General features: G+C 41.6%; 1 protein-coding gene and 1 pseudogene across 1 annotated transcript; one reads left to right on the forward strand and one right to left on the reverse strand.

Moving 5' to 3' along the window:
• LOC138153746 (heat shock cognate 71 kDa protein pseudogene) overlaps positions 1-14,187 on the reverse strand; it is a 572,612-nt pseudogene that overhangs the window by 123,790 nt on the left and 434,635 nt on the right.
• On the forward strand, positions 9,651-14,166 carry KPRP (keratinocyte proline rich protein). The gene is made up of 2 exons (XM_069078200.1): positions 9,651-9,809; positions 12,098-14,166. The coding sequence occupies exon 2, from the start codon at positions 12,123-12,125 to the stop codon at positions 13,941-13,943; it is 1,821 nt and encodes a 606-aa protein (XP_068934301.1). The 5' UTR covers positions 9,651-9,809; positions 12,098-12,122; the 3' UTR covers positions 13,944-14,166.

The raw sequence follows: 14,187 nt of genomic DNA on the forward strand, positions 1-14,187 counted from the left end.
TGTTTGTATTGGTTACTGGTGGCGCAGCAGATAGAATGTTGGGCTTGGAGGGCCTGAGTTTGAATCTTGCTTCACACAACTCCTTGGCAAGTTACTTAATAGTTACCTGCCTCAGCTTCCAAATCTACAAAATGGGGATAATAATATTACCAACATCCTAGGGGGGTTGTAAGGATCATATGCTAGAGCTTTGCAAACCTTAAAACATCACATAAATATTCAGGCACAGAGATTCCTTTGAACTCAGAGATTCTATAATTCTATCACCCTATGCAAACATGTATTAAATGTTCTGTCTCCATATCTTTTCACACTCAGTGTCCTGTGTTTGAAATGGCCTTTCCTCAATCCCTAACCATTGACTACAGAAATCCTTCCAAACCCAGTTTCAAAGCTACCTGCTAAAGAATGCTTTCCTAGATTCTTTGATTTTCACATACCCTGAGAAGTAATATTCTCTCAAATCCTTTTAAAGACAGCTAGGTGACACAGTGGATAAAGCCCAAGACCTACAGTCAGGGTAGACCTGAGTTCAAATCCAGCCTTAGATATTTACTAGCTATGTGAGCCTAGGCAAGTCACTTAACCTCCGCTCTCTCTATTTCCTCATCTGGAAAATGGATATCATACTGTACCTACCTCCCAGGGTTGTTATCGATATTCAAATGAGATCAGATTTGTAAGATGTTTTGCAAACCTTAAAGTGCTAGATAAATGCTAGCTATGATCATTGCATCATTTCACATTGCATTGAATTTAATTGTGTACATGCTTTAATACTTAGATAACTAGACTGACTTCTTTGAAGCTTGTGACTGTGTCTTACAAGAAACAGTGCGTGTGACATGGAGGATAAGGCAATGGACCATGATTCAGAAAGAATTGGGTTCAAATTCTACTGCAGACCCTTCCTTACTAGATGTATGATCTTAGACAAGTCACTTAATTCTTTCTCTGAACCTCATTTTTTTTCATCTATCAATGGGGATAATAATAATGACTGTTTTGTAGGGTTGTAAGGATTAACTGAGATGCAATATTTAGCACTTTGCAAATCCTAAGGACAGTGGTTAGAGCATTGGGCTTAAAGTCAAAGACCTGAGTTCAAATTCAGTCTCAGACCATTTATTAGCTGTGTGACCCTGGGTGAGTCACTCAGCCCTGTTTGCCTCAATTTCCTTATCTGTGAAATGAGCTGGAGAAGGAAATGACAAACCACTCCAAGATCTCTTCCAAGAAAACCCCAAGTGGGGTCACAAAGAGTCAGACATGACTGAAATGATGGAACAACAATAAATCCCTTACTGTGTAAGGGCTATTTATCATTAATTGAAACTTAGTTTTCTTATCTGCAGAAGAGATATACTAATATCCACACTTGCCTCACAAGGTTGTTTGTGAGGGTCAAATAATGCAGTTCACTCCTTACAAGCTTCAAAGCACTCTTCATAAATGATTCATCTTTTCATTCCTCTCAGGTGTATAGTTGACGGCACTGAAAAATAAGTTCCTACTAAATATTTGTTGGATGAATAATGAATGAATAAATGATGACAATAGCAATTCCTGGCATTTGCAAGGTGTCTTATACTTGTACTCTGTTTTGATGTCTTTTCTCCCCTCTTGACCTGTGTTTTCACTAGTACAGATGTACCTTAGAGACGTTGTGGGTTTGGTTCCAGATCGTGGCAATAAAGGGAGTATTGCAGTGAAGTGAGTCACAGGAATCTTTTGGTTTCCCAGTGCATATAAAAGTTATGTTTACAGGGTGGCTAGGTGGCACAGTGAATAGAGCACTGGCTCCAGAGTCAGGAGGACCCAAGTTCAAACCTGACCACAGACAAACACTTAACACTTATTAGCCGTTGACCTTGGGCAAGTCACTTAACCCCAATTACCCTGCCTTTCCCACAGCCAAAAAAAAAGTTATGTTTACTCTATACTGAAGTCTATTAAGTGTGCAATAGTACTATATAAAAAAAAACCCAATGTGCATGCCTTAATTAAAAATACTTTATTGCTAACAAAAATGCTAACCACCATCTGGGACTTTTCAGTAAGTCATAATCTTTTTACTGGTGGAGGGTCTTGCCAGGATGGTGGTGGCTGCTGACTGATCAGGATTGTGGATGCTGAAGCATAGGATGGCTATGGCAATTTCTTAAAATGTGACAACAATGAAGTTTGCCTTATTGATTGACTTTTCCTTTCACTTGAACATTTAGAGGTTATTGTAGGGTTATTAACTGACCTAATTTCAATAGTGTTGTGTCTCAGAGTATAGGGAGGTCAGAGGAGAGAGAGAGAAATGGGGAATGACTGTTTGGTGGAGCAGTCAGAACACATAACATTTATGGATTAAGTTTGCCCTCTTATATGGGCATGGTTCATGGTGCTCCAAAACAATTACGATGCTAACATCAAAGATTACTGATCACAGATCACCATAACAGATATTATAACTAATAAGGAAAAAGTATGAAATGCGGTGAGAATGGCCAAAATGTGACACAGAGACACAGTGTGAGCACATGCTGTTGGAAAAATGGCACTGATACACTTGCTAAATGCAGAGTTGCCACAAACTTTCAATTTGTATAAAACACAATATCTGTGAAGTGCAATAAAGTGAGGTATATCTGTATAAGAAACTCAAAGAGGAAGAAACTCCTTTACCAATTCAGGTTGGCACTTCTCTGCCATCTATAATTTTGCAGAAGGGCCTAGAGCAGATGAATCAAATACACAGCTGCCAGTAACCCCCAATGCTCCTGAATCCACCAAATCCAAATGCAATAAAACATAGATAATATTACACTTTAAAGCTAAGACAATATGCAGCCAGAAAGTGTCCTTATGTGGAGTTAAGTTGCCTGATTTTAATTTGAGTTTGACACCAAGGCCCTAAAGCATTGAGATTTTAAATGATTTGCCCAGGATGGCACAGACAATATGTGTCAGAGGTAGGTCTTGAACGCAGATCTTTCTGTCCTTGAGACCGATGCTGTAGCCACTGTCATCCCACCCACTATGCCATCCCACTTCTCCAAATATACTTTTTTTTCTTTTTAATTTTTTATTATCATTTTTGGGGGGTGGGGAGGGAGGCAATCAAAGTTAAAAACTTGCCCAGGGTCACACAGCTAAGAGCCTGAAACAAGATCTGAATTGAAGTCCTTCTGACTCCAGGCCTAATGCTCTTTCCACTTCATTACCTAGCTATCCCTCTATGTATACTTTCATGAAGTGCCATGAAAGGGGAAGACAGAGAAGGGCACAGAAAGAGAGATGGGGGGTGGGAGTTCAAGAAAGATAAGTGTCCTGTGTGACCTTGGGCAAATCAACCCCAATTGCCTTGCCTTCCCCCTTCCCCCTTCCCCTCACCCAAAAGAAGGAAAGATAAGTATCACCAACTTCGCCATTTTGTTGAAGGTCAATCCTAGGGGACAAAGTGAATTAATAGACTACCAGAGCTGGGAGACTCCTTAGAGATCAACTAATCTAATACTTTTATTTTACAGATAAGAGAACTGAAATTCAGATAGTTGCTCAAGGTCACACAGAAATTAGTGATGGCACTAGGTGTCCAACACAGATTCCATGGTTTCCCCTTTGTCATCCATTGTGTAAAAGACTGTGAATCCGATTCCCATTGCCCATTGATGTAAGACTGAGTATGCAACCAGGAGACTATAGTCTTCCCAGGATTCTTCCTTCTTGTTCCTAATCCTCCCCTGCTCCCTTTTCCAATCACCTACAATGAAAATTCTTTACTTAGGGACTTCTGGGTTCACCAGGAAACATAGCGGATGTATAGAAAAAAATGATCACTTTCTATGAGACTTTTGTATGCCTAAAAGAATATAATCACTCACATATGATTTAACATGCCTAAGCTAATGAGATTCATTCATTCATCAATTCTTTCATTCAAGTAGCCTTTATAATATGCCTACTAAGTGTAGAATACTCTCATAGGTACTGACTAATATAATTAAGGCATCAACTCTGCCCTCATCATACCTGCTGTCTAGCAAGGAGATGTAACATATAAATATGTAATGTTCTAGGATAAATTTAGAGTAAATATGATGAAGAATGAGGTATAATAAGAGTATAAGAGATACAAAATATCATGTATGGTCAAAGGAAGGGAAGCTTATTTAAAATAATTTACTCACTAATTGGGGTAATACTATTCCATCTAAAAATTATAATTTTCTACTTAAGTTTGGAGTTGTAGTTCATCCTTCATTTCAAAGATGACTAATGACATCACGAAGGTGATATTTTGCCTTGTGTGTGAAATGGATTTACATGAGGCAGAGCTAGGCAAAGTCATCAGCATCATTCTCTCCTCCAGAGTCATCTAAATCTAGTGTCAAGACAAAGGTTTAGATGACTGGAGATGGCCCCAGATACAGTGAGTGACCTTGACCTTTCTAAATTACAATCTTTCCCAGGTCTCAGTCTATCGGAGAGTTTGGAGTAAATACATAACAAGGAAGGTCTAGTGCATTCTTCAGTGTGATTATTAAAATTTAGTCTTGGGATCTCTATCCTTCCTGTGGGAGCACAGCTCTAATTTTATAAGTAATGGAAATGAACAGGAAAATGTTATTTAACTCACAAAAATTCAATCTAAACAAATATTCCTGGGATTCCATCTATTATAATACGATAAGGCACACTTATAGTACTAATCATTGTCGTCTCTATCATCAATGGATTAATGGTCCTTTACTATGGGCCAGGTGCTGTCCCAGGTGCTGGATATGCAAAGATTAAGATAAAATTGCCCTCAAAGTCACTGCCCCAAGAGTTTACATTAAGAAGAGATTTTTTGACATGTCCTCCTTAGCTACCTCAGCGCACCCTGACCAACCTTTCTCTGAGCTTCTCTGATACCTATAGTGTGTGCCACAGAATGGTATTGTCAGCCTGACATTGTTCTATGTGTGTTCTGTTTAACTACATTGATCTTGTGCTCTCACAGAGAAGGTAAGCTCCTTGAGGGCTGCAGACAGTGCTGTAACTAGGAGAGGGCAATAGGGATTTTGCTTCAATGCAGAAAGAGAGTGAGTGTTGATAGCTCTTGTTCTCCTCTAATAGGCTGAAACAATTGAGTTAGTACCTCATTGGCAAGAATAATCAATTAAAACGGGAAGCTACCGAATGGCATCACATTTCCTTCCCCTGAGACGCGGCACCTTAGGTGAACTTCTCCAAAGTCTGCCCCCAACTTGTTCCAGTGGTAACCTCTCCAGCTGTGGCTTCATGATGTCCTGGAGTCTCAGATCTTCGCCCCTGCACTATGGGGCAAGCTCTTAACTCTCTCCTCAAACTGGTCTTTGTGTCTGGGGTGGGGGTGGGGGTGAGCTCTAAGGGAAAAGATTTTAAAGGTCTCTTCTCCTCCCTCATTATATCCTCCTTCCCTCTATTCCACCCTGATTAACAGAGTTTGTCTTTCATGCAGCTAGCCCTAGATCTGATAAAATGTTTATCCCAAGTGCCAGGATTACTAGTGATGGGTCTCGACAGTTCCTAACAATTAATCAATTAACAAACATTTATTAGATACTTATTATGTACTAGATAGACATTATACACACAACACATGCACATTCATATTTTATTCTCATAAGAGCTCTCTGGGTGGTAGATTCTATTATCCCCATTTTAGAGATGAGGAAACTGAGGCAGACAGATTAAGTGACTTGCCCAACATCCAACAGTTAGTAAGTGTCTGGGACCAGATTTGAACTCAGTCTTGTTGCCACATGATACCTTATTACACACACGAATTTGTATATGTATGTATATAGATTATACATATGTAATATATCTACACACGTGTGTGCATGCAAATCTTTGCAAAATATATGCTACTGTTATCATCATTATTATTATCATTGTAGAAGGTTTCTGATTTGAGACTTTAAATCTGGATAGGAAAACAAGTTTATACAGGAAACCAAGAAAACAACGCAAGCTGTATGATCTGGTTTTGAATACAAACTTTGCAGACTGTTAGCACTGATGGAAAGTCAAGAGCAAAGGACATCTCAGGAAGCTAAAATACTCAGGGGTGTCACTGGGGAAGCAGTACTTGCAATGGACCAGAGCAGGATCTAAATACAGAGTTCCATTTCTCTTTGTCTCTGTCTCTTCTCCCTCTCTTTCTCTCTGTTTTTTCCTCTGTTTCTATCTTTCTAGCTCTTCTCTGTTTTTCTCTCTTTATTTCTCCTCTTTTTTCTCTTTTCTTACTGCCTCTCTATTTTTGTCTGTTTTTCACTCTCACTCTTTCCCCTTTCCTCTCTCTCTTTGTCATTCTCTGTTTTGTCTCTCCCTCTGTCTCTCTCTGGTACTCCCCTTTTCTGTTGTATTTTCTGTATTATTTTCTCTTTATCTATATTACTAGCATTCTATATTTATCTATAAATCACGATCTCTATCTTTCTGTCTCTAGGGGTCTCTCTATATAGTGTTTTTTAATTCTACCTTCATTTCTATTTCTATTGCAAGACATATCTTTATGTTTAAAACTATGACAACATATTTATCACATTGCATATCTATCATGTATACACACATAACCTTCTTTAAAAAAATTAAAACCCCCCAAATCTATTTTAATCTTCCTCCTACCTGAACCCTATTGGAAAAAGGAAAAAAGAAAAAAACTCTTGTAACAAAAACGTGTAGTCAAACAAAACACATTCCCTCATTTACCATGTAAAAAAAAGTATGTCTCTTTTTGCATCCTAAGTCCATAGAAGGTGGGCAGCACACTTCCATTATTGGTCTTCTGGAATTGTGGTTGGTCATTGAACTATGCATACATAGATTCCTTTCCATCTCCTTTTGTTCTCAATCTCTTATGTGTTTTCTATATACTATATCACCATATATTTAAATATTTCCAGCCGAATATGGTTATTCAAATCATTGCTTGTAATTTTGTTGGTAAGGGAATTTGTGATTTTCTTGGCATGCAAACTCTAACAGAGACCAGTCTAACACAAACTGTTCAGTTGTTTTAATCGTGTCTCACTCTTTGTGACACCATTTTGGGGTTTTCTTGGCAAAGATACTGGAATGGTCTGCCATTTCCTTCATTCATATATATATGTATACATGCATACACATATATACATACACGTATATGTATACACACATACAGATTCATGGATAGATGGATATAGATCTATGTATCCATAATATGTCAGAAAATTAAACCTATTACATCCCATAGGAATATATACATATGCATGCATACGTGTGTGAAAGAATATCATTTAAGAGGAACTAGACCTTAGTTAATGGTCACAAAACAATGGATTTAAAAGAGTTATTTAGTTTCCAGACTCCTTAGAACAAAGAAAATCCTTGGGGAAAGGCCTGGAGTCTACATAAAAAGAATACAGCATACCAAGCATTCCGAAGAGAAAAAGAAAGTCGTTTTTCTCCTCATTTTGAAAATGTTTCACCCTAACCTCAACTCTTTAAGCCATTCACAATTCTAGGCTTCCATGATTTCATGTTAGAGAAGGAAGAGTCCTCTGTTTCAAGGTTTGGGATTGGTTTCAGAAAACTGAGGACTATTTCCCTATGAAGGTCAATGAAATGGTATGAGAGATGCTTCTCCCCATTGTTCCTCTGAAGGTTACCTCTGCCTCCTCCATTCCTTCTCCCTTCTTTTTTCCCTAATGAAGTTCCAAGAACCAGAAAATGGCAGGAGTTGCAAAGTTTCTTAGTCCCTGGGCTTTGTCTACTACCGCCTTCCATCACTTTTTTCTCCAGGGAATTAGCACCTAAAATGAAACCATATTTTCCCTAGCCATTGAAATTTAGTGATTCACATTGTGATGGGGCCATGTAGTCCTAGAAGTAGTTTCTCATTCCTTCTTTGTCTGCTCCCCATCTCACACCACATGTGATGCCAAACGTACACTATAGGGGATACACAATATGGTAGACAGTTACAGTACCTCACATCTAATCTCAGGTAGTGGGGGGATGTAAACAGCTGACCTTGGGTCTCAGTAGGCAAGGAAATTACAATAAATAGCTAGAATTTGTATAACACTTTAAGGTTTGAAAAGCATTGTAGAAATGTTATCGCATATGATCCTTATAACAACCCTGTGTAGTAGGAGTTATTATTGTCCTCATTTTACAGACAAAGAAACAGGACAGGAAAAATGAAATGGTTTGCCTAGGATCAAATGGTAACTAAATTGTCTAAGGCAGGATCCAAACTCAGCTCTTCTCCAAGTCCAGCCCTTTGTCCACTGCAGTTTACACAGCTTACAAACACAGGGTCAGAAAACAAGGTCAGAAAACTTTCAACAAGTTATAACTCTGGCTCTGGTTCATTTGAGCACTAAGACAGTCTTTTTAAAAATGGAATTTTATTTTTTATTTATATTTTACTTTATTTACATTTAATTAATTTAAATTAAATTATTTAATTAATAATTCATATTTTATTTTTTCCAGTTGACAATTTTTTAGTATTCATTTTCAAAAGACAATATTTTGCATTCATTTAAAAAATTTTGAGGTCTAAATTTTTTCCCTGCTCCCTTCACTCTCTCCTCCCTAAGATGGTAAGCAATTTGATATAGATTATATATTTGCAATCATTTAAAACATATTTCCATATTAATCAGGTTGTAAAAGAAGAAACAGGCCAAAAGGAAAAAAAACCCACAAAAGCAATAAAGTGAAAATAGTTTGCTTCAATCTGCATTCAGACTCTATCAGTTCTTTCTCTGTACATGGATGACATTTTTCATCATGAGTCTTATGGAACTGTTAGACAGTTTTTTATCTCCTTTCCTCCCCCACAGAGATGACACACAGGGGATAGCAAATGTAGCCCCCACGGAGTGGGACATTTTCTGGGTCTGAAAAGCTTTCTTCATGAGTGCTTTTTATATGCTAATGTGAATACAAAGGACTATGTCACTGGTTCAAAGCCTAAGGACTTCTCCTTGGACATTCTATGTGCCACATATGCCCTACTCAGACCCAATTAATATGCACAGGTCTGGATGTGTCCTGCTGCACATGCCCACGCAAGCATAGGCCACAGAGAATCAAGTGTATCAGTCAACTAACATTTATTAAACACCTACTGTGTACTAGGCATTATGCTAAGCCCTAAGGATACAAAGAAAGACAATGAAATGAACTAAGATAAAAAGTTCTCAAGGAGCTCACACTCAAATGGAAACACTGCACTAATTTGGAATTATTTCAGGAATCCGTTTTAGAATAAGTGATCAGTTATAGGACTGGAGTTGAAGGGCTTAGACACAACATCTAGCACACTAGCCTCACACATAGTAGGCACTCAGTCATTATTTGGGAGTTGGTTGATTACTAAAGTCTGTTAAATCCCATAGGAGGGAGAATGGGACTTCTGGAATTATATGTGTTTGTGTGTGGGGAGTGGAAGAACATGGAGAATGGGAGAATTTTGTAATCTCCAACCAGTTTGTAACCTCCTAGGACTTCCAGGAATGGAGGAAACTCATGTAAGATGAAGAAGGACGAGGGAAACAACAGTGCCTTCCTATTCCAGAAGTCTCAGTAGTGAGTTCAGACACACCCATGTGTATACAGGGAGGGAACCAGCCAATGGAATGTCAGTCCTTGTCACCAGGACTTCAGCTGCCACCTCGTGAGAGGAGCAGATGCCAATAAATTGTCTCATGGTCCAAGTCAGACTCTGCAACTCTATAAATCAGCTCCCAGGCCAAGGCTCCTCAGCCAGAGTGATCACAATAGCATCAAGGAAGGTAAGACTTTGAGACTGGACAAGGGGTTTGGTTGTGGAGGGGTAGATACAGGTGGCAAGGAGTCAGAGCAGAGAAACTGTTGGGAGCCATGGGGACAGAGAAAGAAAGGAAGAGCACCAAGAAGAGGACCTGTTGGGGGTTGGAGAGAAGAGGGCAGTGCAGAGGGGCATGATGGAAGGTGTGCATGTGTGTGGAAGCGTCCGTGATTAGTGTGTAAAACCAAGGTGGTCTTTGGCAAAGCAGTGATGGATTGATTTGATTTATATTTGGGAATAAATTAGTTCCTCCACTAAAACCTTCCTCTAAGGTTTCATTGTAGTGGTGGAGGCGACCCTGGATTATAATAGGCTGTGCCAAGTGAGAACAAGACATTGGGAGTGCTATCAAATTGGGACAACTCTAAGCAATCTGCCTTGTGACAGACTGTCTCTTGTCTGAAAAGTGGGTGTATTAAGTTTGAAGAGACTCATCACCAGACTGGGCCATGGGACAATAGCTATTGACCACAATGGCTACTGAAAATCATCTACCTGCTGGTAGGGGTGGGGTTGCTGCCTGCCTGGGTGGGGAATACATCTGTATTCATGAAATCATAGGTCCTCTTTGGAGTATTGAGGTGAATTGACCAGAGTGCCATCTCTCTTTGGGAGAATGGCATTTTTTTCTAGGAAGGACTTGGGCCCCTTGGCAAAAGAGTTTCAGGAATCAGGAGAAAGGTGGGAGGATTTGGTAGATTAATAAGCAGAGGAGGTTTTCCCAGAGTCTCTAAAATAGATGATTGCCTTTTCTGCCTCTGTGTGACTTTTTTATTTGCTTGTTTTTGTGAGATGGTTTGAAGGAGGGCAGGCCAGGGGGGTCTACATAGATGTAGATCTGGAATGCTTGCCTGTGTAGAAACATATCCACTGTATTTATAAGGCAAAGGAGAAATCTAATAATGAATTTGTGTCTAGCTTATACATCAGGGCCCAAAGTGTCCAGTTCCTCCTTGCTTTTTATTCTCTTAGTCTCATTCCATGGGGGTGGGGTCCAAGGCAAAAAACAAACAAACAAAAACCCTAAGGTCAGTCAACCTTTCCTTCTATCCTGGTGCAAATTGGGATTTACTGCTAGTAGCAGGCAAGGAAAGGGTTATTGGCAAAGTTGGTATATATGGAGGATTATTCAGCTAGAGCTGGAAGGGACTTTAGAGATGATCTCAACCTTCCTCATTTTATAGATGCTGAAGCCAAGACCTAGAGATGAATTGACTTGCCCAAGGTCACATAGGTATTAAGTGGAAGATTCAGTATTTGAATTTAGCTTCTCTGACTCCAAATCAATTCCTCTTTCCACTTTGTGTCTGTATTTATTGGTTTGCTTTTTTTTTTGGCCTTTTTTTTGGAGGGGGGGGGAAGGCAAGGCAATTGGGGTTAAGTGACTTGCCCAAGGTCACATGGCTAGTATGTCAAGTGTCTGAGGTCGGATTTGAACTCAGGTCCTCCTGACGTCAGGGCCAATGCTCTATTCACTGCGCTACCTAGCTGCCCCTGTGTCTATATATATTGGACGATTTGAATTAAATTAAGTTTTTCTCTGAAAAATAAAAAAGTTTTGTTTAAAAACAAATCTACCACAACACAAATGTTTTGCTTGGGTGGTAACCAGCTATTGCGTGCATGGTGCCAAGTAACTCTGACTAGATTCTTCACTTCTTAACTGGTGGTTTTGGCAGTACGTCAACACAGTTTGTAGGTGTGTGCATGCCTGTGTGTGACTTCATCTTTCCAGTATTCCCTTTCACGGAGGCGAATCATTCCACAGAGAATACAAATTCCAAAGTGCTCCAGTTTGGGCCAGCCCAAAGTGTTGTGTACAATGGCCAATAACTAAAAAAATCCTTTTAAGTTGACTTCTGAAAGTATTTTTGTGGTGCAAAAGGCATATTGCAGCCCAGTGAGTGACATTTGGCTTTAGGTCCCTTTTAGTAGCAGTTTTGTGATAGGGTGAGTGTCTGTGTGGATGTATCTATGTTCCTGCCTCTAACCAGCCCCCAGGAGCTGTAGTGTGGTGACAAGCACGCTGGATTTGGATCCAGACAACTGGTGTTCAAATTCCTGCCCTGCTCTTTGGTAGCCCCATGATCTATATGAGCCATTGCTTAACCTCCCTGGCCCTTAGTTTAACCATTTGTAAGATGTGGGGTTTGAACCCTCAAGGCCCCTCCTGCTCTGAATTTTATCTCTGACTCTGGGATTCCTTCTCCTCCCCTAACCTCCCAAACTAATCTCTAATCTCTCTATCCACAGAGCCCTATCATCTGCAGTCAGAATCATGTGTGACCAGCAGCAGAAGCAGCCCTGCCTGCCACTCCAAGAATGCTGCGTGAAAGGGTCTTCTTTTACCCCCTCCCCATCCTTTGTCCCCATAAAAGGCCAGGCCTTGGGTGAAGTACAAACTTCTCAGACTTGCTCTGCAAAGGGTCAAGTTGTAAGCCAATCTCAGACTTCATCTACAGGAGGCCAGTTCCTATGCCAGTCTAATATATATGCAGGAAATGGTCAAGCCTCAAGTCAGCCCCAGATATACTATGTTCAGTGCCAGGCCCCATGCCAGGCCCAGGAATCCTATGTAGAATGCCAAGTTGCACGTCCTGTTCAGACCTCCTATATACAGTGCTCTCCAGCTAGCTGTACTGAAACTTACTATGTGCAAGTTCCATGCCCTGTTGAGACCTATGTGCCTGTGGCGGTTTCTCAGCCAGTTCAGACTTACGTAGAATACTACCCTCAATGCCAGACTCAGGGATATTATAGCAGCAGTGCCCCTCAGCGCCAGGCACAGGGGTATTATACCAGTTGTACCTCTCAACGTCAGTCTCAGTACTATGGTGGTGGTGCCCTTCAGAGCCAATACCAAGCATCTTACAGCGGCTGTTCCCCTCAAAATCAGCATCAGCGATCTTATCGCAGATGTCTACCTGCACGCCCCTCTCAGCCTTCTTATCGCAGCTGTTCTCCTCCACGCCGACCTCAACCTTCCTATGTCAGCTGCACCCCTCCGCGCACATCTCGGCCGGCCTACCGCAGCTGCTCCCCTCCATGTGGCCCTTCACGCGTGTCTCAGCCGGCCTATCGGAGCTGCTCCCCTCCACGCAGGTCTCAGCCTAGTTATACTTACTGCACTCCTCCACGCGTTTCTCGGCCTGCTTATCAGAGCTGCTCCCCACCACGCAGGTCTCAACCTAGTTATACTTATTGTACTCCCCCACGCACGTCTCGGCCGGCCTATCGGAGCTGCTCTCCTCCACGCAGATCTCAGTCTACTTATACTTGGTGTCCTTCTCCACGCGTATCTCGGCCTGCCTATAGGAGCTGCTCCCCTCCATATAGCCCTCCACGCATGTCTCGGCCAGCCTATCGGAGCTGCTCCCCTCCACGCAGATCTCAGCCCACCTATTCTTACTGTACTCCTCCACGCCAATCTCAGCCTTGCTATGATAGCTGCCCTCCTCGGGGTCCAGCTTCAGGGTCTTCCCAGAGATGTGGACCCAAATACCGGGTAGAAATTTCCTCTCCCAACTGTCCCGCTCAGGTCCCCCCAAGGAGGCAGCCTGTTCAGATTCCTCCCATCAGACGTACGTGCCAGGGCTCTAGTACACAATATTCTTGTAGCGCTCCCTGCTCACAGCCACGTCCACTCCAAGGTTCATGTTCACCCCCAGAACGACGACTGAGACCATGTCCACTCCCATCTCCACGCTCATGCTGGCAACCGCGCCCTGAACCATGCCCTGCACCCCAGCCTGAGCCGCGTCCTGCACCCCGGCCTGAGCCGTGTCCTGCACCACGTCCCTGTTTAGAGCCCTATCCAGAGTCTTGCCCTCATCCCGAGCCGCCGCATATTGAACCACGTGGCCCTAGCAGTCCTTGCAACGGCCCCAAACCATGCCCGTTCCCACCTTCTTGTCCTTGTTCTCCTGGCTGTCGTGAATCTGAGCCTCATCACCTAGATATTGAACCATCCCCCTGTGGCCCTGCTGGATACCATGAGGAAGAGGTCTTTGGTTCTGGAGGATGTTCAGAGCCGCGAGATATGGGTGGCTGTGGTACCAAAGGTGGGGACTTCTCTGGAGTGAAGGGTTGCTATTTCTAATAAGCCTAATAAGGGACTATATTTCTCTTCTGACTCTGTAGTCTAATATATTTCTGTTTGAAGCTCTCCTGCTCAAAATTTTTCAACTCTCAGCAGCTTATAGGATTAATTCTAAGTTTTCTTATGTGATATGCAAGGTGTCTCTCTCTCTCTCTCTCTCTCTCTCTCTCTCTCTCTCTCTCTCTCTCTCTCTCTCTATCTCTCTCTCTCTCTCTCTCTCTCTCTCTCTCTCTCTCTCTCTCTC

The sequence above is a fragment of the Petaurus breviceps genome, unplaced genomic scaffold, assembly GCF_028583685.1.
Source record: "Petaurus breviceps papuanus isolate PSGF00001 unplaced genomic scaffold, PetGlider_PUasm1.0 91023, whole genome shotgun sequence".
NCBI classification, from domain to species: Eukaryota; Metazoa; Chordata; class Mammalia; order Diprotodontia; family Petauridae; genus Petaurus; species Petaurus breviceps.